The sequence below is a fragment of the Catharus ustulatus genome, chromosome 34, assembly GCF_009819885.2.
Source record: "Catharus ustulatus isolate bCatUst1 chromosome 34, bCatUst1.pri.v2, whole genome shotgun sequence".
In the NCBI taxonomy this organism is placed as follows: Eukaryota; Metazoa; Chordata; class Aves; order Passeriformes; family Turdidae; genus Catharus; species Catharus ustulatus.
Genome location: NC_046254.1, coordinates 164,631 through 187,090, shown reverse-complemented (window position 1 = coordinate 187,090; position 22,460 = coordinate 164,631). Strand labels below are relative to the sequence as shown.

Sequence of the window (22,460 nt, the reverse complement as noted above, 5' to 3'; positions counted from 1 at the left end):
CCCCGGACCCTAAAACCCCCCAAAATTCCCCCAAATCCCCCCAAACCTCCCAAACCCCCCAGACCCCAAAATCCCCCTAAAATCCCCTCAGACCACAAAATCCCCCAGACCTCCAAACCCCCATAAATTCCCCCAAATCCCCCCAAAATCCCCCAAACCCCCCAGACCCTAAAATCCCCCAAACCCTCGAAAATTCCCTCAAACCCGCCAAACCCCAAATCCTCCCAAAATTCCCCCAAAACACCCCCAGACCCCAAAATTCCCTCAAACCTCCCCCCACAGCAGCGCGGTTTCCCGCCTCGCATGCAAATGAAGTGGGCGTGGCTTAGCTACAACACCAGCGCCGTTACCACGGAGGGGGCGTGGCCTAACAGAACGGGCTTGACCAATCACTGATCAGTCTCAGTTCCGAGTGGGCGTGGCTTTATTGCCGGTATGGGCGTGGCCTGTTTCCGTGGTGATACAGTTCTATTTCCGGTGTGGGCGCGGCGCGTTTCCATGGTGACACGGGCCTGTTTCCGGTATGGGCGCGGCCTGTTTCCATGGTGACACAGGCCTGTTTCCGGTGTGGGCGCGGCCTGTTCGGGGATAGGCGCACCTGTTCCGGGATGGGCGTGTCCCTCGGCGCACCTGGCTGACGTCACGGGCGCACACCTGCGATGGCGGCGGGGCGGCTCCTCCCGCTGCTCCTGCTGCTCCTGGGGGTCCCGGGGGGCTCCGGGCAGGACCCCCCGAGCGGCCCCGCCGCCCTCGCCGGTACCGAGGGGATGGGGACCGGAAATGAGGGGAGGGGGGACCGGAAGTGGGGGAGTCCCGTTGGTGGTGGGGGGGCGGCCTGGAAGGGTCTGGGGGTGTCCACGAAATTTGGGGAGGGGGATCCTGAATTTTGGGGGGGTCCAGGAGGGGATTTAGGGGGGTTTTGGGTGGATTTTGGGGTGAATTTTGAATTTTTGGGGTCTCTAACGGGTCCCACCCCTAAACCGGTGCCGGTTACCGGTGCTGGGATGGATTTTGGGATGAATTTTGAATTTTTTAGGGTTTTTAACCCGTTTTTTCCCCAGACCGGTGCCGGTTACCGGATCCAGGCTGAATTTTTGGGGTGAATTTTGAATTTTTTGGGGTGAATTTTGAATTTTTTGGGGTCTCTAACGGGTCCTACCCCCTGCCCGGTGCCGGTCACCGGAACTGGGGCTGAATTTTGGGATGAATTTTGAATTTTTTTGGGTCTTTAACCGGTTTTTCCCGCAGAGCGGTGCCGGTTACCGGAGCCGGGGCTGAATTTTGGGGTGAATTTTGAATTTTTTGGGATGAATTTTTAATTTTTTGGGATGTTTAACCGATTTTTCCCGCAGACCGGTGCCGGTTACCGGATCCAGGCTGAATTTCGGGATGAAATTTGAATTTTTTAGGGTTTTTAACCGATTTTTCCCGCAGACCGGTGCCGGTTACCGGATCCAGGCTGAATTTGGGGGTGAATTTTGAATTTTTTGGGATGAATTTTTTATTTTTTGGGCTCTCTAACCGGTTTTTTTCCGCAGAGCGGTGCCGGTTACCGGAGCCAGGCTGAATTTTGGGGTGAATTTTGGAATTTTTGGGATGAATTTTTTATTTTTTGGGATGCTTAACCGGTTTTCCCGCTGACCGGAGCCGGTTACCGGATCCAGGCTGAATTTTTGGGGTGAATTTTTGATTTTTTGGGGTGAATTTTGAATTTTTTGGGGTCTCTAACGGGTCCCACCCCTCAACCGGAGCCGGTTACCGGTACCGGGGCTGAATTTCGGGATGAAATTTGAATTTTTTAGGGTTTTTAACCGGTTTTTCCCGCAGACCGGTGCCGGTTACCGGATCCAGGCTGAATTTTGGGGTGAATTTTGAATTTTTTGGGATGAATTTTTTATTTTTTGGGCTCTCTAACCGGTTTTTCCCCCAGACCGGTGCCGGTTACCGGAGCCGGGGCTGGATTTTGGGGTGAAATTTGAATTTTTTAGGGTCTCTAACCGGTTTTTCCCGCAGACCGGTGCCGGTTACCGGAGCCAGGATAGATTTTTGGGTGAAATTTGAATTTTTTGGGATGTCTAACCGGTTTTTTCCGCAGAGCGGTGCCGGTTACCGGCGCTCACCGGCCGCTGCCGCGCCTCCATCCCGCGCTGGTTTTTCAACGCCTCCGCCGGGAGCTGCGAGAGTTTCGTGTTCGGCGGCTGCGGCGGCAACCGGAACAACTTCGGGAGCGAACGGGAGTGCCGGGAGAGCTGCGGGGGGAGCGGTGAGAACCGGGGATAACGGGAATTACCGGGGGGAATAACGGGAGTGCCGGGAGAGCTGCGGGGGGAGCGGTGAGAACCGGGAATTACCGGGGAATAACGGGGAATAACGGGAACAACTTCGGGAGCGAACGGGAGTGCCGGGAGAGCTGCGGGGGCACCGGTGAGAACCGGGAATTACCGGGGAATAACGGGAAGGGATATGGGATAACGGGAAATACCGGGAGGGACTGGGGGGAACCGGGAGGGATCGGGGGGAACCGGGAAACACCAGGAAAATACCGGGAAATAGCGGGAAGGGATGGGAAATACCGGGAAGGACCAGGAAATACCGGGAAGGACCAGGAAATACCGGGAGGGGATGGAGGGAACCGGGAGGGGTCGGGGGGAACCGGGAAATAACAGAAAAATACCGGGAAATATCGGGAAAAATTTGGGGAGTGCCGGGAGAGCTACGGGGACACCGGGACAGAACCGGGGGAGGGGCCGGGAAAGGGGGAGGGGAGGGACCGGCAAAAATTCCAGGAATCTCAGGAATGGTTGGGGATTTTGGGATTTGGATTTTCCCCGGTTTTTCCCATTTTTTTCCCATTTTTTTTCCATTTTTTTTCCATTTTTTTCCATTTTTTTTCCATTTTTTTCCCATTTTTTTCCCCATTTTTCCCCATTTTTTTCAAATTTTTTTTTCCATTTTCCTCCATTTTTTCCTCCATTTTTTCCTCCATTTTTCCTCCATTTTTCCTCCATTTTTCCTCCATTTTTTCCTCCATTTTTTCCTCCATTTTTTCCTCCATTTTTTCCTCCATTTTTTCCTCCATTTTTTCCTCCATTTTTCCTCCTTTTTTTCCTCCTTTTTTTCCTCCTTTTTTTCCCATTTTTTTCCCTTTTTTCCATTTTTTCTGCATTTTTTCTGCATTTTTTCTGCTTTTTTTCCAATTTTTTTCCAATTTTTTTCCAATTTTTTTCCAATTTTTTTCCAATTTTTTTCCAATTTTTTTCCAATTTTTTCCCATTTTTTTCCCATTTTTTCCCCATTTTTTTCCCACCTTTTTTCCGTTTTTTTCCATTTTTTTTCCATTTTTTTTTCCATTTTTTTTCCATTTTTTTTCCATTTTTTTTTCCATTTTTTTCCATTTTTTCACCATTTTTAATCCACTTTTTCCCATTTTTTTCCCTTTTTTTCCCATTTTTTTTCCCATTTTTTTTCCCATTTTTTTTCCATTTTTTTCCCATTTTTTTTCCATTTTTTTTCCATTTTTTTCCCATTTTTTTCCCATTTTTTTTCCATTTTTTTTCCATTTTTTTTCCATTTTTCTCCATTTTTTCCTCCATTTTTTCCTCCATTTTTTCCTCCATTTTTTCCTCCATTTTTCCTCCATTTTTTCCTCCATTTTTCCTCCTTTTTTCCTCCTTTTTTTCCTCCATTTTTCCTCCTTTTTTTCCCCTTTTTCCCATTTTTTTCCCATTTTTTTCCCATTTTTTTCCCATTTTTTTCCCATTTTTTTTCCATTTTTTTTTCCATTTTTTTTCCATTTTTTTTCCATTTTTTTTCCATTTTTTCTCCATTTTTTTTCCATTTTTTTCCATTTCTTTCCAATTTTTTCCCATTTTTTTTCCTTTTTTTCCCCTTTTTTTCCCCTTTTTTTTCCCCTTTTTTTCCCCTTTTTTCCCCTTTTTTTCCCCTTTTTTCCCCTTTTTTCCCCTTTTTTTCCCCTTTTTTTCCATTTCTTTTCCATTTTTTTTCCATTTTTTTTCCATTTTTTCCTCCATTTTTTTCCCCATTTTTTCCCCATTTTTCCCCATTTTTTTCCCTTTTTTCCCCCATTTCTTTTTCTATTTTTTCCCATTTTTTTCCCATTTTCTTTCCATTTTCTTTCCATTTTCTTTCCATTTTCTTTCCGTTTTCTTTCCGTTTTTTTCCATTTTTTTTCCATTTTTTTCCCCGTTTTTTCCCATTTTTTCCCATTTTTTCCCATTTTTTTCCATTTTTTTTCCATTTTTTTTCCATTTTTTTTCCATTTTTTTCCATTTTTTTTTCCATTTTTTTTCCATTTTTTTCCATTTTTTTTCCGTTTTTTCCCATTTTTTTCCCATTTTTCCCCATTTTTTTCAAATTTTTTTTTCCATTTTCCTCCATTTTTTCCTCCATTTTTCCTCCATTTTTCCTCCATTTTTCCTCCTTTTTTTCCCATTTTTTCCCATTTTTTTCCCTTTTTTTTCCCTATTTTTTCCTCCATTTTTCCTCCATTTTTCCTCCATTTTTCCTCCATTTTTCCTCCATTTTTTCTCCGATTTTTCTCCATTTTTTTCCATTTTTTTCCTATTTTTTTTCTTTTTTTTTCCCCATTTTTTTCCATTTTTTCTCCATTTTTTCTCCATTTTTTCTCCATTTTTTCTCCATTTTTTCTCCATTTTTTCTCCATTTTTTCTCCATTTTTTCTCCATTTTTTCTCCATTTTTTCTCCATTTTTTCTCCATTTTTTCTCCATTTTTTCTCCATTTTTTCTCCATTTTTTCTCCATTTTTTTCTCCATTTTTTTCTCCATTTTTTTCCCCCATTTTTTTCTCAATTTTTTTCCATTTTTAATCCATTTTTTTTCCCAGTTTTTCCATTTTTTTTTTCATTTTTTTCCATTTTTTTTCCCCCATTTTTTTCCCCATTTTTTCCCCAATTTTTTCCCAATTTTCCCCCATTTTATTCCCATTCCCCCCCCATTTTTTCCCCATTTTTTCCCCATTTTTTCCCCATTTTTTCCCCATTTTTTCCCCAGTTTTTCCTGATTTTTTTCCCAATTTTCAATTTCTTTCCCCATTTTTCCACAGCTGCCTCCAGCCCTGCCCCCACCAATTCCACCCCAGGTAATTCTGCATTTCTGGGGGGTTGGGGGTTGGATTTGGGGGGAATTTGGGTGCAAATTTCAGAGAAAATTCTGATTTTTAAATGTTAATTTCATTCATTTTTCTGTCCACTGTGCTGGGCCTGTGCAGTGCAACGTTCTCACACTGTTAATTTAATTTAATTTAACTTTATTTTATTTTATTTTATTTTATTTTATTTTATTTTATTTTATTTTATTTTATTTTATTTCTCTCCCAGAACATTGCTCAGCCTCTCCTGTCCCAGGTCCCTTCTGTGCTGCATTCCTGCACTGGAATTTGTATTTTTATTAATTTTTAATTTTAATTTTATTTTATTTTATTTCTCAGAGCACTGTTCAGCCCCTCCAGTCCCTGGCCCGTGCTGTGCCGTGTTCCTGTGCTGGAATTTGTATTTAATTTAATTTTTATTAATTTATATTTATATTTATTTTATTTCTCAGAGCACTGCTCAGTGCCCCCTGTCCCCGGCCCATGCCAGGTTCCTGTGCTGGAATTTGTATTTAATTTAAATTTAAATTTTAATTTTAATTTTAAATTTAATTTTATTTATATTTATATTTATTTTCTCTCCTTGAGCACTGCTCACCACCCCCTGTTCCTGGCCCATGCCACGCCGTGTTCCCACACTGAAATTTGTATTTAATTTAATTTAATTAATATTTATTTTATTTATATTTTATTTATTTTTCAGAGCACTGTTCAGCACCCCCTGTTCCTGACCTGTGCCGTGCCATGTTCCTGCACTGGAATTTGTATTTAATTTAAATTTCAATTTAAATTTTAATTTATTTATATTTTATTTATATTTATTTCTCAGAGCACTGCTCAGCGCCCCCGTCCCTGGCCCGTGCTGTGCCGCATTCCTGTGCTGGAATTTGTATTTAATTTTAATTTTATTTATATTTATTTTATTTATATTTATTTTATTTATTTCTCAGAGCACTGCTTAGCCGCACCTGTCCCCAGCCCGTGCCGTGTTCCTACACTGGAATTTATATTTAATTTAATTTTTATTAATTTATATTTAATTTTATTTTATCTCTCTCCTAGAACACTGTTCAGCACCCCCAGTCCCTGGTCCATGCCGCGTTCCTGCCCTGGAATTTGTATTTAATTTAATTTAATTAATATTTATTTTATTTATATTAATTTTATTTCTCTCAAAGCATTGCTCAACCCTGCCTGTCCCAGGTCCCTGCTGTGCCATGTTCCTGCACTGGAATTTGTATTTAATTTTAATTTAAGTTTATTTATATTTATTTCCCACAGCACTGTTCAACCCCTCCTGTGCCCGGTCCCTGCCGCACTGCCTTCCCGTGCTGGAATTTGTATTTAATTTAATTTTTAAAAATTTATTTATATTTTATTTTATTTTATTTTATTTTTCTCTCAGAGCACTACTCAGCTCCCCCAGTCCCCGGTCCGTGCCGCGCCGCGTTCCCCCGCTGGTACCAATACTTAATTTAATTTTAATTTATTTATCTGTATTTTATTTAATTTAATTTTATTTTATCTCTCCCGGAACATTACTCAGCCCCTCCCGTGCCCGGCCCGTGCCGCGCCACGTTCCTGTGCTGGTACTAATATTTAATTTAATTTTTATTAATTTTTATTTATTTTATTTATTTTTCAGAGCACTGCTCAGCCCCTCCAGTCCCCGGTCCGTGCCGCGTTCCTGCACTGGAATTTCTATTTAATTTAATTTAATTTTTATTAATTTATATTTATATTTATTTTATTTATATTTATTTTTTAGAGCACTGCTCAGCTTCCCCTCTGCCCGACCTGTGCCGTGCCACGTTCCCCCGCTGGTATTTTAATTGAATTTAATTTAATTTATATTTATTTATATTTTATTTATTTTTCAGAACACTGTTCAGCTCCCCCAGTCCCCGGCCCGTGCCGTGCCGCGTTCCCCCGCTGGTACTTCAATTCAATTTAATTTTTATTAATTGATATTTATATTTATTTATATTTTATTTATCTCCTAGAGCACTGCTCAGCCCCTCCCGTCCCCGGCCCGTGCCGCGCCGCGTTCCCCCGCTGGTACTTTAATTCAATTTAATTTAATTTATATTTATTTTATTTATATTTATTTGTATTTTATTTCTCTCCTAGAACACTGCTCAGCCCCCCCAGTCCCCGGCCCGTGCCGCACCGTGTTCCCCTGCTGGAATTTGTATTTTTATTAATTTTAATTTTAATTTTATTTTATTTTATCTCTCCCAGAACATTGCTCAGCCCCCCCAGTCCCCGGCCCGTGCCGCGCCGCGTTCCCCCGCTGGTACCAACACTTAATTTAATTTATGTATCTATATTTTATTTAATTTAATTTAATTTATATTTATTTCCCAGAACACTGCTCAGCCCCTCCCGTGCCCGGCCCGTGCCGCGCTGTGTTCCTGTGCTGGAATTTGTATTTAATTTAATTTAATTAATATTTATTTATATTTATTTTTTAGAGCACTGCTCAGCCCCTCCTGTCCCCGGTCCGTGCCGCGCCGCGTTCCCCCGCTGGTACTTCAATTCAATTTAATTTTTATTAATTGATATTTATATTTATATTTATTTATATTTATTTTTTAGAGCACTGCTCAGCCCCCCCCGTTCCCGGTCCGTGCCGCGCCGCGTTCCCCCGCTGGTACTACAGCCCCCAGGAGCGCTCGTGCCGCGAGTTCACCTACGGCGGCTGCCGGGGCAACGCCAACAACCACCGGGACCGGGAGGAGTGTCTGAGGCTCTGCCTGCCACAGGGTGAGTACTGAGAGAAAAATAAAATATAAACTAAAATATAAACCAAAATCCCAAATACAGAGTGCCTGAGGCTGTGTCTGCCACAGGGTGAGTGTAAAAATAGAAAATATAAAATATAAACTAAAATATAAACCAAAATCCAGAGTGCCTGAGGCTGTGCCTGCCACAGGGTGAGTACAGACACAGAAATATAAAATATAAAATATAAACTAAAATATAAACCAAATCCAGAGTGTCTGAGGCTGTGTCTGCCACAGGGTGAGTGTAAAAATATAAAATATAAAATATAAAATATAAACTAAAATATAAACCAGAATCCAAAATCCAGAGTGCCTGAGGCTGTGCCTGCCACAGGGTGAGTACAGAAATAAAATATAAACTAAAATATAAACCAAAATCCAGAGTGTCTGAGGCTGTGCCTGCCACAGGGTCAGTACAGAAATATAAAATATAAAATATAAAATATAAACCAAAATCCAAAATCCAGAGTGCCTGAGGCTGTGCCTGCCACAGGGTGAGTGGGAAAATAGAAAATATAAACTAAAATATAAACTAGAATCCAAATTACAGAGTGTCTGAGGCACTGCCTGCCACAGGGTGGGTATAAAAATATAAAATATAAACCAAAATATAAACCAAAATCCAAATTACAGAGTGTCTGAGGCTGTGCCTGCCACAGGGTGAGTACAGACACAGAAATATAAAATATAAACTAAAATATAAACCAGAATCCAAATTACAGAGTGCCTGAGGCTGTGTCTGCCACAGGGTGAGTACAGAAATATAAAATATAACAAAAATATAAAATATAAACCAAAATCCAGAGTGCCTGAGGCGGTGCCTGCCACAGGGTGAGTGTGAAAATATAAAATCTAAACCAAAATATAAACCAAAATCCAGAGTGTCTGAGGCTGTGCCTGCCACAGGGTGAGTGTGAAAATATGAAATATAAAATATAAACCAAAATATAAAATATAAACCAAAATCCAGAGTGTCTGAGGCTCTGCCTGCCACAGGGTGAGTATAAAAATATAAAATATAAACTAAAATATAAACTAAAATATAAACCAAAATCTAAAATCCAGAGTGTCTGAGGCTGTGCCTGCCACAGGGTCAGTACAGAAATAAAATATATAAAATATAAACCAAAATTCCAAATCCAGAGTGTCTGAGGCTGTGCCTGCCACAGGGTGAGTGTGAAAATATAAAATATAAACTAAAATATAAACTAGAATCCAAATTACAGAGTGTCTGAGGCACTGCCTGCCACAGGGTGAGTATAAAAATATAAAATACAAAATATAAAATACAAAATATAAAATACAAAATATAAAATATAAAATACAAAATACAAAATACAAAATATAAAATACAAAATACAAAATGTAAAATATAAAATATAAAATACAAAATATAAAGTATAAAATATAAAATATAAAATATAAAATACGAAATATAAAATATAAAATACGAAATATAAGTTACAAAATACAAAATACAAAATATAAAATACAAAATACAAAATATAAAATAGAAAATAAAATATAAACCCAAATCCATCCCAGAAATCCAAAATCCATCCCAAAATTCTCATTTTTTTCCCCGTTTTTCTCCCGTTTCCTCCCCAGATGATTTCGGCGCCGAATTCCAGAGATTCTTCTCCTCCAAAGGTCGGTTCAAAATGTCCCCAAAATGTCCCCAAATCCCCTCAATGTCCCAACATCCCCAATGTCCCCAATGTCCTCAGTGTCCCCTTTCCTGTCCCCAATGTCCCCAAATCCCCTCAATGTCCCCAATGTCCCCAATTTCCCCAAATCCCTTCAATGTCATCGATGTCCCCAATCCCCCTCAATGTCCCCAGTGTCCCCAATGTCCTACCATCCCCAATGTCCTCAGTGTCCCCTTTCATGTCCCCAATGTCCCCAAATCCTCTCAATGTCCCCAGTCCCCCCAAATGTCCCCAGTGTCCCCAAATCCCGTTAATGTCCCCAATGTCCTCAAATGTCCCTAATGTCCCCAATGTCCCCAAATCCCCTCAATGTCCCCAATGTCCTTAAATGTCCCCAATCCCCTCAATGTCCCCATTGTCATCAATGTCCCCAATCCCCCCAATGTCCCCATTGTCATCAATGTCCCCAATCCCCCAATGTCCTGAGTGTCCCTCCAATGTCCCCAGTGTCCCCAATGTCCCCAAATCCCTCAATGTCCCCAAATCCTGCAATCCACCCAATTGTCCCCAATGTCCCCAGTGTCCCAAATGTCCCCAAATCCCCCCAATGTCCCCAAATCCCCCAATCCACCCAATTGTCCCCAATGTCCCCAATGTCCTCAGTGTCCTCAGTGTCCCCAATTGTCCCCAATGTCCCCAAATGTCCCCAGGTGTTGTTTTTGGGGCTCTGCTGCTCCTGGGGGCCGCGCTGGCCCTGGGGCTCGGTGCCACCCTCAATGTCCCCAATGTCCCCAATCCCCTCAGTGTCCCCAGTGTCCCCAAATCCCTCCAATGTCCCCAAATCCCGTTAATGTCCCCAAATCTCCTCAATGTCCCCAATGTCATCAATGTCCCCAAAATGTCCCCAAATGTCCCCAGGTGTCGTTTTTGGGGCTCTGCTGCTCCTGGGGGCCGCGCTGGCCCCGGGGCTTGGTGCTACCCCCAATGTCCCCAATGTCATCAATGTCCCCAATCCCCCCATGTCCCCAATGTCCCCGATGTCCTTAAATGTCCCCAATGTCCCCTCAATGTCCCCAAATCCCCTCAGTGTCCCCAATGTCATCAATGTCCCCAAATGTCCCCAATCCCCCAATGTCCTCAATGTCCTCCCAATCCCCCCAGTGTCCCCAGTGTCCCCAAATCCCCTCAATGTCCCCATTGTCATCAATGTCCCCAATGCCCTCAGTGTCCCCAATATCCCCTCAATGTCCCCAATCCCCCAATGTCCTGAGTGTCCCTCCAATGTCCCCAGTGTCCCCAATGTCCCCAAATCCCTCAATGTCTCCAATGTCCCCAACATCCCCAGTGTCCCAAAATCCCCAAATGTCCCCAATGTCCCCAATGTCCCCAATGTCCTCAGTGTCCCCAATTGTCCCCAATGTCCCCAGGTGTTGTTTTTGGGGCTCTGCTGCTCCTGGGGGCCGCGCTGGCCCTGGGGCTCAATGCCACCCCAAATGTCCCCAAATCCCCTCAGTGTCCCCAATGTCCCCAAATCCCCCAATCCCACCAAATCCCCTCAATGTCCCCCATCCCTCTAAGTCCCCTCAATGTCCCCAATCTCTCCAATGTCCCCAATTGTCCCCAAATGTCCCCAGGTGTCGTTTTTGGGGCTCTGCTGCTCCTGGGGGTCGCGCTGGCCCTGGGGCTCGGTGCCACCCTCAATGTCCCCAATGTCCCCAATCCCCTCAGTGTCCCCAATGTCCCCAATCCCTCCAATGTCCCAAATGTCCCCAATCCCCCCATGTCCCCAATGCCCTCAATGTCCCCAATGTCCCCTCAATGTCCCAAATCCCTCAATGTCCTGAGTGTCCCTCCAATGTCCCCAGTGTCCCCAATGTCCCCAAATCCCTCAATGTCCCCAATCCCTCCAAATCCCCCCAATGTCCCCAAAACCCCCAATCCCCTCAATGTCCCCAATGTCCTCAGTGTCCCCAAATGTCCCCAGGTGTCGTTTTTGGGGCTCTGCTGCTCCTGGGGGCCGCGCTGGCCCCGGGGCTGCTCCTCCTCCTTCGCCGCTGCCGCCGGAAGCCTCGAGCGCCGCCGAGCCCCGAGGATCGCGAGTGCCTGATGAAGGATCCCTACCCTGCCTGAGAGCCCCCCAAAAACCCCAAAAACAGCCCCAAAAAATCCCAAATTATCCCCAAAAATATCCCAGAATATTCCCCCTCCGTGCTCTGCCCCCCCGGTGATTTTTAGTGATTTTTGTAGGGAAAAGGGAAAAAAATTGGGAGGATTTTGGGGAAAAGAGGGTGGAAATTCCCCCAAAAAAATCCCAAATAAATCCCAAAAAAATACCAAAAAAAAAAAAAAATTCACAAAAAAATCCCCAAAAAATCCCAAATTCCCTCCTGATAATGATCCATGCTCTGCCCCCCTCGGGTGATTTTTAGTGATTTTTGTAAGGAAAAGGAATAAATAAAATTGGGAGAATTTGGGGAAAAGAGGGTGGGAATTCCCCCAAAAGGGCGGAAAACGTGAGGGGGAAAAAAGGCGGGAAAACGTGAGGGAAAAAAGGGCGGGAAAATGTGAGGGGAAAAAGGCGGGAAAACATGAGGGGAAAAAGGGCGGGAAAACGTGAGGGGAAAAAGGCGGGAAAACGTGAGGGGGAAAAGGGCGGGAAAACGTGAGGGAAAAAAGGGCGGGAAAACGTGAGGGGAAAAAAGGGCGGGAAAACGTGAGGGGAAAAAGGCGGGAAAACGTGAGGGGAAAAAAGGGCGGGAAAACGTGAGGGGAAAAAAGGGCGGGAAAACGTGAGGGGGAACCGGGGGGGAAACGAGAGCAGGTGTCTGCTGGCTGGGCTGCTCAGAAAGGACCCTAAGGAGAGGTGAGACACCTGGGATACACCTGGACACACCTGTCCCACCTGTGCCCCTCCACCTTCCCCCACCTGTCCCCAAAAAATCCCTCCAAAACCTCTGGGGCGCCCCAGAATTCCTCTGGATGCCTGAAAATCCCCCTAAAATTCCCCCAGGGAACCCCAAAATCCCGCTGGGGATCCCCAAAGAACACCTGAGCAACCATTCTTCCCGATCGATCACTAATGCCTGCCAATCAATCACTCTGGGATTGATCGCTAATACCTGCCGATCGATAATTCGGCGCTCGATTGGTGACGCCTGCCGATCGATGATTCGGCACTCGACTGCTAATGCCTGCCGATCGATGATTCGGCAATCGACTCATAATGCCTGCCGATCGATTGCTCGGCAATCGGCTGCTGATGCCTGCCGATCGATGATTCGGCAATCGATTGGTGATGCCTGCTGATCGATGATTCGGCAATCGACTGCTAATGCCTGCCGATCGATGATTCGGCACTCGATCGCTAATGCCTGCCGATCGATGATTCGGCAATCGACTGCTAATGCCTGCCGATCGATTGCTCGGTAATCGATAGGTGATGTCTGCCGATCGTTTGCTCGGTAATCGATTAGTGACGTCTGCCGATCGATGATTCGGCAAGCGACTGCTAACGCCTACCGATCGATGATTCGGCAATCGACTGCTAATGCCTACCGATCAATGATTCGGCAATCGACTGCTAATGCCTGCCGATCGATTGCTCGGCGATCGACTGCCAATGCCTGCCGATCGATGATTCGGCACTCTACTGCTAATGCCTGTCGATCGATTGCTCGGCGCTCGATTGCTAATGCCTGCCTGTCGATTACTCGGCGATCGATTGGTGATGTCTGCAGATCGATTGCTCGACAATCAATTGGTGATACATGGCGATTGATGATTCGGCGATCGGATGCTAATGCCTGCTGATCGATTGCTCGGCGCTCGACTGCTAATGCCTGCCGATCGATGATTCGGCACTCGATTGCTAATGCCTGTCGACCGATGACTCAGCAATCGACTGCTAATGCCTGCCGAGCGATGATTCGGCAATCGACTGCTAATGCCTGCCGATCGATTGCTCGGCGATCGATCTCTAATGCCTACTGATCGATTGCTCGGCGACCGATTGGTGATGCCTGCCGATCGATTGATCAGCAATCGATCGGTCATGCCTGCCGATCGATGATTCGGCAATTGACTCATAATGCCTGCCGATCGATTGCTCGGCGATCGGCTGCTAATGCCTGCCGATCGATGATTCGGCACTCGATTGGTAATGCCTGCCGAGCGATTGCTCGGCAATCGGCTGCTAATGTCTGCCGATCGATGACTCGGCAATCGATTAGTGATGGCTGCCGATCGATTGCTCGGCACTCGACTGCTAATGCCTGCCGATCGATTGCTCGGCACTCGACTGCTAATGCCTGCCGATCGATTGCTCGGCGTTCGATTGCTAATGCCTGCCGATCGATATTTTTGGCGGGAAAAGCGTAGATTTGAGGGCATTTGAAGGGATTTTGTGGGGTTTGGGGGATTTTGAGGGGATTTTAAGGGAATTTTGGGGGATTTGGGGGATTTTAATTTTAATTTTAATTTTTTTTTTATTTTATTCATATTTGTTTTCTCTCCCAGAGCACTGTTCAGCCTCGCCGGCGCTGCGCCTGTGCCGGGCGACGTTCCCCCGCTGGAATTTTTTTTTTTTTTTTAATTTTTAATTTTTATTTGTATTTACTTCTCCCCCAGGACATTGTTCAGCACCTCCTGTCCCTGTCTCGTGCTGCACGGCGTTCCCGCACTGTTATTTTAATTTAATTTATTTTATTTTAATTCAATTTAATTTAATTTTAATTTATTTTTTTTAATATTTTCTGTCCTCTAGAACATTGCTCAGCCCCGCCGGTGCCTGGCTCGTGCCACGTTCCCATGCTGGAATTTGTATTTAATTTTAATTTTAATTTTAATTATAATTTTAATTTTAATTTTAATTTTAATTTATTTATATTTATTTTCTCTCCCAGAGCACTGCTCAGCCCCGCCGTTCCTGGCCTTTGCCGTGCCGTGTTCCTGCACTGGAATTTGTATTTAATTTAGCTTAATTTGATTTATATTTTATTTTATTTCTCTATTTTATTTTCTGATTTTTTTGGAGGGGTGGGGGTTGTGATTTTTGGGTTGAATCGAGAGGATTTTGGGGAAGGATTTGGGGAGGGTTTTGTGCGTTCCGGGGATTTGTTGGAATAAAGGGAAAAATTGGAACCAGTCCTGAATGGCAGCACCCCCAAATTCCTGAGCAAACCCCCCCAAAAAATCCCAAATCCCCCCTCCAAAAAATCCCAAATCCTCTTAGCTCTGGGGAATCCCTAAAATGGGGTTTAGAGGGGCTAAAATGGGGTTTTGGGGGGGAAAAATGGGATTTTTTGGGGGGGTGGGAATGGGATTTGGGGGGAAAATGGGATTTAGGGGAAATAAATGGGATTTGGGAGGGAAAAAAAGGGATTTAGGAGGGGAAAAATATGGGATTTAGCGGGGGGAAATGGGATTTAGGGGGAAAAAATAGGATTTAGGGGAAAAAATGGGATTTGGGATGGGGGGAAATGGGATTTGGGGGTGGATAAATGGGGACGCTGTTCCAACTGCAGTCCCAGTAGGACCCAGCAGAGTTCCAGTGTAACCCCAGCATGATTTCACTGCCCTTCCCGCACCAGTACGATCCCAGTACAACCCCGGTACGGTCCGCTCTGATCCCAGTTTGCTGCAATCCCTCCCAGAACTGCTCGCCCCAGTCCGCCCAGTTCGGGGCGCAGCCGGGACTGGGAGGGGGCGTGGTCAGATTTAGGGGCGTGGTCAGAGCGGGGGGGGCGTGGCCAGGCCGAACGCGCGTGATGTCCCATGTGGGCGTGGCCAGCGGGCCCTGGGCTCCTTTGCCGCCGCGAACCGGAAGTTGCTTGACGTCATTTCCGGAAGAGCCGCAAACATGGCGCTGTTCGAGCAGATGCGAGCGAACGTGGGGAAGCTGCTGCGCGGCATCGACCGGTACTGGGAGCACTGGGAAAGGACTGGGAGGGAACTGGGGGGGCTCTGCGGGGGGTCCCAGGTGTGTCACAGCCTCCCCCTCACCTGCACAGGTACAACCCCGAGAACCTGGCGACGCTGGAGCGCTACGTGGAGACGCAGGCCAAGGAGAACGCCTACGACCTGGAGGCCAACCTGGCCGTGCTGAAGCTGTGAGGGCTCGGGGGGCTCGGAGGGGGGTTCAGGGATCCCTGAGCCCCCCCAGCCCCCTCACCTGGCCTCACCTGTGCAGGTACCAGTTCAACCCCGCCTTCTTCCAGACCGGGGTGACGGCGCAGATCCTGCTCAAGGCGCTCACCAACCTCCCCCACACCGACTTCACCCTTTGCAAGTGCATGATCGACCAGGCCCACGTATCCTCAGGGGGAGAATTCCGGGGGGAACCCCCGCCCAAATCCATGGGGAATCCCGGGATTCCGGGGGGAACCTCCCCAGATCCAGGGGGAACCCCCGCATATCCATGGGGAACCCCCACATTCCAGGGGGAGCCCCTCAATTCCAGCTCCAGATCTCTTGGTTCCACCTCGGAGGCTCAAGCCCCTCCCGAGGTTGATGAAGCAGAATCTTCTCGAATTTAGGGATTTGGGGAGCCTGGGTTTGGGGGTGAAACCCGTGGGAACCTGCTCGATTCCACAGAGAACCCCAAATTCCATAAGGACCCCCCAAATTCCATAGGAATCCCCTTTTCCCTGCTCATTCCACCTCGGAGAAATCAAATCTGGTGTTTCTTCTTTCCAAATCCTCCCAAAACCTGGATTTTGGGGACTTGGGAGAGGGAGATTTTCAGGGTTCACTGGAGGGGACATTTCCACTCTCCCTTTTCCCCCCAAATTTTGCCTTGACCTCCCCAAAATGCAGCAAGAGGAGCGGCCAATCCGGCAGATCCTGTACCTGGGGGAGCTGCTGGAGACCTGCCACTTCCAGTCCTTCTGGGTGAGTCCCCCAAAATCCGGAGGGAGGGGTCCCCAAAACCCGGGGGGGTTGGTCTTAGAGACAAGGGGGGAGCCCTAAACGTGGGGGTGACCCCCCTGGAATTTTGGCAGCAAGCACTGGATGAGAACATGGAGCTGCTGGAGGGGATCACCGGCTTCGAGGACTCCGTCAGGAAATGTGAGGGGGATTTGGGGGGTCCTGGGGGGTTTTGAAAGGGTTTTGGGGGGTCCTAGGGAGGTTTTGGGGGTCCTGGGAGGGTCCTGAAAGGGTTTGGGGGGGCTTGGAGGGAATCTTGAGGGGGGTTTGGGGGTCCTGGGTTTTCTTTAGGGGTTCCTGGCAGAACTTGTGTGTGGTTCAGGGGGGATTTGAGGGTCCCCGAAGGGATTTTGGGGGTACAGAGGGGTCCTGCGGAGGATTAGTGGGGTGCTGGGGAGGTACCAGGCGATTCTGGGGCTGTTTTCGGGGTTCTGGGCAGTTTTGGGGGGGCTCAGTGACACTGTGGGTGTCCCCCCCCAGTCATTTGCCACGTGGTGGGGATCACGTACCAGCACATCGACCGCTGGCTGCTCGCCGAGATGCTGGGGGACCTCTCAGGTGAGGGGTTTGGGGGGTCCTGGAGGGGGTTTGGGGAGTTCTGGAGGGGTTTGGGGGGGTCCTGGATGGGGTTTGGGGGGTCCTGGAGGGGGTTTGGGGGGTCCTGGAGGGGTTTGGGGAGTCCTGGAGGGGGTTTGGGGGGTCCTGGTGGGGTTTAGAGGGTCCTGGAGGGGGTTTGGGGAGTTCTGGAGGGGTTTGGGGGAGTCCTGGAGGGGTTTGGGGGATCCTGGAGGGGGTTTGGGGGATCCTGGAGGGGTTTGGGGAGTCCTGGAGGGGTTTGGGGGGTCCTGGAGGGGGTTTGGAGAGTCCTGGAAGGGTTTAGGGGGTCCTGGAAGGGGTTTGGGGAGTCCTGGAAGGGGTTTGGGGAGGCCTGGAGGGGGTTTGGGGGGTCCTGGAGGGGGTTTGGGGGGTCCTGGATGGGGTTTGGGGGGTCCTGGAAGGGGTTTGGGGGGTCCTGGAAGGGGTTTGGGGGGTCCTGGATGGGGTTTGGGGGGTCCTGGAGGGGTTTGGGGGGTCCTGGAGGGGGTTTGAAGAGTCCTGGATGGGGTTTGGGGGAGTCTTGGAGGGGTTTGGGGAGTCCTGGAAGGGTTTGGGGAGTCCTGGAGGGGGTTTGGGGGATCCTGGAAGGGGTTTGGGGGGTCGTGTGTTGGGGTTTGGGGGGTCCTGGGGAAGTGCAAAAGGATTTGGAAGGTTTTGGGGGATCCTGGTGGGTACAGAGGGGTTTGGGGGTCCCAAAGGGGGGGGTCCGAGCCCCCCCAGACCTCGCTGTGTCCCCCCAGAGTCGCAGCTGCGGGTGTGGATGAGCAAATACGGGTGGACAGAGCCGGAGCCCGGGCGGATCCTGATCTCCAACCAGGAGGAGAACATCAAACCCAAGAACATCGTGGAGAAAATCGACTTCGACAGTGGGTTGGGGGTCCTGGGTGGGGTTTGGGGCGTCCTGGTGGGAGTTTAGGGAAGTTTTGGAGGAGTTGAGAGAGAGTTTGGGGAGTGTTAGGAGGATACAGGGAGATCTCATTGAGATTTTGGGAGTCCTGGGGAGGTGCAGAGGGGTCCTGGAGGAGGTTTGGGGGATTGTGAGTGGGTTTGGGGCAATACAGGAGGGTCTTGGCAGTGTCCTGAGCAGTTTAGGATGGGGTTTAGGGGTCCGGGGAGGGATACAGGAGAGGCCCAGGGATTTCTGAGAAAATTTGTGAGTAGAGGGGGAATCCCCAAACCAGGTCACCCCTCACTCTCCTGTTTTTCTCACAGGTGTGTCCAGCATCATGGCATCCTCTCTCTGAGCCCCGCAGAACCGAGCCCTCAACACCGACCCCCCAATTCCAACCCCTTAACCCCGACCCTCCCCAGTTTAACCAGTAAAGAGGCTCCAACGCGGGACTGGGCTCATTCTTGGGGGGCCTCAAAATGGAGGGGGGAGTCTGAGGGGAGGTGGGCGTGGCTTTGAGTGGGCGGGGCTTTGGGCGCGTGTATGAGGGCGGGCAGCGGGAGGGGCGGGGCTTTGCGGCGTTGTGGGCGTGGTTTCAGCCCAGTGAGGGCGGTGGGCGGGGCTTGGTGGGGCCGCGAGGGCGGGGCCGCGGTGGCGCCTGAGGGCGGGGGGCGTGGCCTGCCCGTGCGCGCGCGCGGCGCGTGCGCAGTCGGGGCGGGGGGGGTCGCGACTCGGGTCGGTGTCGCTGGCGCGTCCTCCGCCTGTCGCGACATCAGGGCGGCGATAATGGTGGATTACCACAGCGCGGGGCAGCCCCACCCGTACGGCGGGAACGGGCCGGGCCCCAATGGCGACTACATGGCCCAGGAGGACGATTGGGATCGGGATCTGCTCCTGGACCCCGCCTGGGAGAAGCAGCAGCGCAAGGTGGGGGGGGCTGGGGGTGGGGGGGGGGGGGGGGATCGTGAGGGGATTGGGAGGGGCTGAGGGGTCCCTGAGGGGATTTCAGAGTCTGAGGGGGTTGAGGGGTCTCTGAGGGGTCAGAGCGCGGGGCAGGGGGGTGCCTCAGGGGATCCATGAGGGATCCTGAGGGGATTCGAGTCTGGGGGAGTCCTTTGAGGGGTGCCAGAGGGGGCTGGGGGTGTCCCTCGGGGGGTTCATGAGGGTCAGAGCCCGGCCCAGGGAGATTTGGGGGGCTCCGTGAGGGGGTTCAGGGGTCCATGAGGGGGTTCAGGGGTCCCTGAGGGGGTCAGGGGGTCCCTGAGGGCTCCCAGCCCGGGGCACGGACATTTGAGGGGTGTCAGGACTTTTTGGGGGGGTCTCTGAAGAGTCTTGGGGTGCTCAGGGTATCCCTGAGGGGTCCGAGCTGCGATTTGGTGAAAAATCAAAACTTTTGGGGGGGCTCCTTGAGCGGGAGGGACCCCTTTAATTGGGGTGAGGGGGGGGATTACAACACCTGAGGGTGAATTTTGGGGTGCTCGGGGGGAAATGAGGAGGGGGCAGCGCGGATTGAGCGAATCCCGAGGGATTTTTCGCTGGATCCGGGGGGGTTCCGGGTGGAGAAGCTTCCGGAGAGCTCCGGGACGGGATAAAGGGCGCTGGGCAAAGGGGGATCCGCCGCGATCCACCGCGATCCACCGCGATCTATCGCGATCTATCGCGATCTGCCGCCTCCCCGGCACGGATCGGCACCGGGGGGGTTCCCCCGGATCGCCCCCAGCACCCCCCAAAAAAGAAAAAAAAACCCGTGGGAACCGCCGGGAGCTGGGAGGGGCTGGCCCGGAATTCCGAGCGAGCGCCGGAGTGTTCCGGGTTAACCATTGGAGCGAATCCCGGCACCGGGGCGAGTTCCCGAAGTTTGGGGCGAATTCCCCCAGTTTAGGGTTCCATTCCCTCAGTTTAGGGTTCCATTCCCCCAGTTTAGGGTTCCATTCCCTCAGTTTAGGGTTCCATTCCCTCAGTCTGGGGTGAATTCCCCCAGTTCATGGTTCCGTTCCCTCAGTTTGGGGTGAATTCCTCCAGTTTGAGGTGAATTCCCTCAGTTTAGGGTTCCATTCCCTCAGTTTGGGGTGAATTCTCTCAGTTTAGGGTTCCATTCCCCCAGTTCAGGGTTCCATTCCCGAGTTTAGGGTGAATTCCCTCAGTTTAGGGTTCCATTCCCTCAGTTTGGGGTTTCATTCCCTCAGTTTAGGGTTCCATTCCCCCCGTTTGGGGTAAATTCCCCCAGTTTAGGGTTCCATTCCCTCAGTTTGAGGTGAATTCTCTCAGTTTATGGTTCCATTCCCTCAGTTTAGGTTCCATTCCCTCAGTTTGGGGTGAATTCCCCCAGTTTAGGGTGAATTCCCTCAGTTTAGAGTTCCATTCCCTCAGTTTGAGGTGAATTCTCTCAGTTTAGGGTTCCATTCCCCCAGTTTAGGGTTCCATTCCCTCAGTCTGGGGTGAATTCCTGAAGTTTGAGGTGAATTCCCCCAGTTCATGGTTCCATTCCCCCAGTTTGGGGTGAATTCCCCCAGTTTGGGGTGAATTCCCTCAGTTTGAGGTGAATTCTCTCAGTTTAGGGTTCCATTCCCTCAGTTTAGGTTCCATTCCCTCAGTTCAGGGTTCCATTCCCTCACTTTGGGATGAATTCCCTCAGTTTAGGGTTTCATTCCCTCAGTTTAGGGTTCCATTCTCTCAGTTTAGGTTTCCATTCTCCCAGTTTAGGGTTTCATTCCCCCAGTTTAGGGTTCCATTCCCATTGTTTAGGGTGAATTCCCCCAGTTTAGGTTTCCATTCCCTCAGTTTAGGGTTCCATTCCCCCAGTTTGGGGTGAATTCCCCCAGTTTAGGTTTCCATTCCTGAGTTTTGGGGTGAATTCCCCCAGTTTATGATTCCATTCCCGAGTTTTCCCTCGAGTTCCCTGAGTTTTATCTCTAGTTTCTGTAACTTGGCCGAATTCCCCGAGTGTGACCGTGAATTCCCGCGGCTCTCAGTGAATTTACAGATTTGTGCTCGAGTTCCCCGTTCCGTGTTTCGTCCCCTCAGTTTTTCCCTGGATTTGTGCTCGAGTTCCCCGTTCCGTGTTTCGTCCCCTCAGTTTTTCCCTGGATTTGGGCTCGAGTTCCCCGTTCCGTGTTTCGTTCCCTCAGTTTTTCCCTGGATTTGGGGTTGAGTTCCCTGAATTTCGGGCCAATTCCCGCAGTTTTTGGGGTATTTCGGAGGGGTCACCTCGGGATCGGGAATGCTGCGCTCGGTTGCCGTGGTTACCTGGGATTTTCAGGCTTTTCTAAGGAAAAAAAAAGTCGGGCTAAGTTTTATTTTTGGCACAGGAAGCTCAGGATGAGCTTCCTCCTCCTCTTCCTCCTCCTCCCCTTCCCGGCACTTCCCACTCCTCTCCCACGTTTCCCACCCCGCTCCTGTTGCTTCCCACGGCGTCTCGGCCCAGAATTTCAATTTTTCCCCTTGGGTTTGGCAGGGTTTGGGGCTGGAAATGCGGAGGGATGGCTGAGCTGGGGTTAATTGGGTGTTAATGAGGGGTTGCTGCCTCTTCCTCCTCCTCCTCCTCCTCCTGGGTGCAGCGGGAATTTGGCCCTGGGGTCACTGTGGATTCTCCAGCTGCTGCTTTCCCACGGAATCCCTGCCTTTGGCTGCTGGAATTCCGAATATCCCCGAAGCTTTTGGGGTGGGGAAGGGGCCGTCCCCGTTCCCACCGGGTTCGCCTCTGGAATTCCAGCAATGCGGGAGAGCGGCGGGGACGTCCGGGGCAGTGTCCGTGTGTCTGTGTGTCTGTCTGTGTGTGTGTCTGTGTGTCTGTGTGTGTGTCTGTCTGTCCCCTCCTTGCTGGGATCAGTCCTGAGATCAGTCCTGGAATCAGTCCTGAAATCCTTCCTTCCTGGAATCAATCCTGGGATCCTTCCTGGGATCAATCGTGGAATTCTTCCTTCCTTCCTGGGATCCATCCTCGAATCAGTCCTGGAATCAATCCTGGAATCTTTCCTTCCTTTCTTCCTTCCTTCCTGGAATTATTCCTGGGATCAATTCTGGGATCAATCCTGGAATTAATCCTGGAATTAATCCTGGAATTAATCCTGGCTTCCATCCTGAGATCAATCCTGGAATCCTTCCTTCCTTCCTGGAATTATTCCTGGGATCAATCCTGGGATCAATCCTGGAATCCTTCCTTCCTTCCTGGGATCCATCCTAGAATTAATCCTGGGATCAATCCTGGAATCAGTCCTGGGATCAATCCTGAAATCCTTCCTTCCTGGGATCAACCCTGAGATCCATCCTGGGATCAATCCTGAAATCCTTCCTTCCTTCCTTCCTTCCTTCCTGGGATCAATCCTGGAATCCTTCCTGGAATCAATCCTGGAATTTATCCTGAAATCCTGGGATCCATCCTGGGATCCTTTCTGGAATTAATCCTGGAATTAATCCTGAAATCCTTCCTTCCTTCCTGGAATCAATCCTGGGATCCATCCTGGAATTAATCCTGAAATCCTTCCTT

General features: G+C 49.0%; 3 protein-coding genes across 3 annotated transcripts in view; all 3 read left to right on the top strand.

The window, feature by feature from the left end:
• The first annotated feature begins 598 nt into the window (after positions 1-598).
• SPINT2 (serine peptidase inhibitor, Kunitz type 2) lies at positions 599-11,854 on the top strand. The gene is made up of 9 exons (XM_033083856.2): positions 599-756; positions 2,096-2,263; positions 5,085-5,120; positions 7,133-7,187; positions 7,281-7,300; positions 7,728-7,895; positions 9,524-9,565; positions 10,483-10,524; positions 11,591-11,854. Exons 1-9 carry the CDS (start codon positions 660-662, stop codon positions 11,692-11,694), a joined length of 732 nt encoding a protein of 243 aa, XP_032939747.1. The 5' UTR covers positions 599-659; the 3' UTR covers positions 11,695-11,854.
• A 3,517-nt stretch (positions 11,855-15,371) lies between these two features.
• Positions 15,372-18,424, top strand: EIF3K (eukaryotic translation initiation factor 3 subunit K). Its single transcript, XM_033083974.1, has 8 exons — positions 15,372-15,480; positions 15,573-15,671; positions 15,752-15,872; positions 16,378-16,452; positions 16,563-16,629; positions 16,969-17,046; positions 17,826-17,951; positions 18,298-18,424. The coding sequence occupies exons 1-8, from the start codon at positions 15,422-15,424 to the stop codon at positions 18,327-18,329; spliced, it is 657 nt and encodes a 218-aa protein (XP_032939865.1). The 5' UTR covers positions 15,372-15,421; the 3' UTR covers positions 18,330-18,424.
• Positions 18,425-18,678: 254 nt separating this feature from the next.
• LOC117009673 (alpha-actinin-4-like) overlaps positions 18,679-22,460 on the top strand; it is a 50,285-nt gene continuing 46,503 nt past the window's right edge. The window contains exon 1 of the mRNA XM_033083987.1: positions 18,679-18,901. Coding sequence (XP_032939878.1) covers positions 18,761-18,901 — 141 coding nt within the window. The 5' untranslated portion in view covers positions 18,679-18,760. The remainder of the gene's footprint in view (positions 18,902-22,460) is intronic.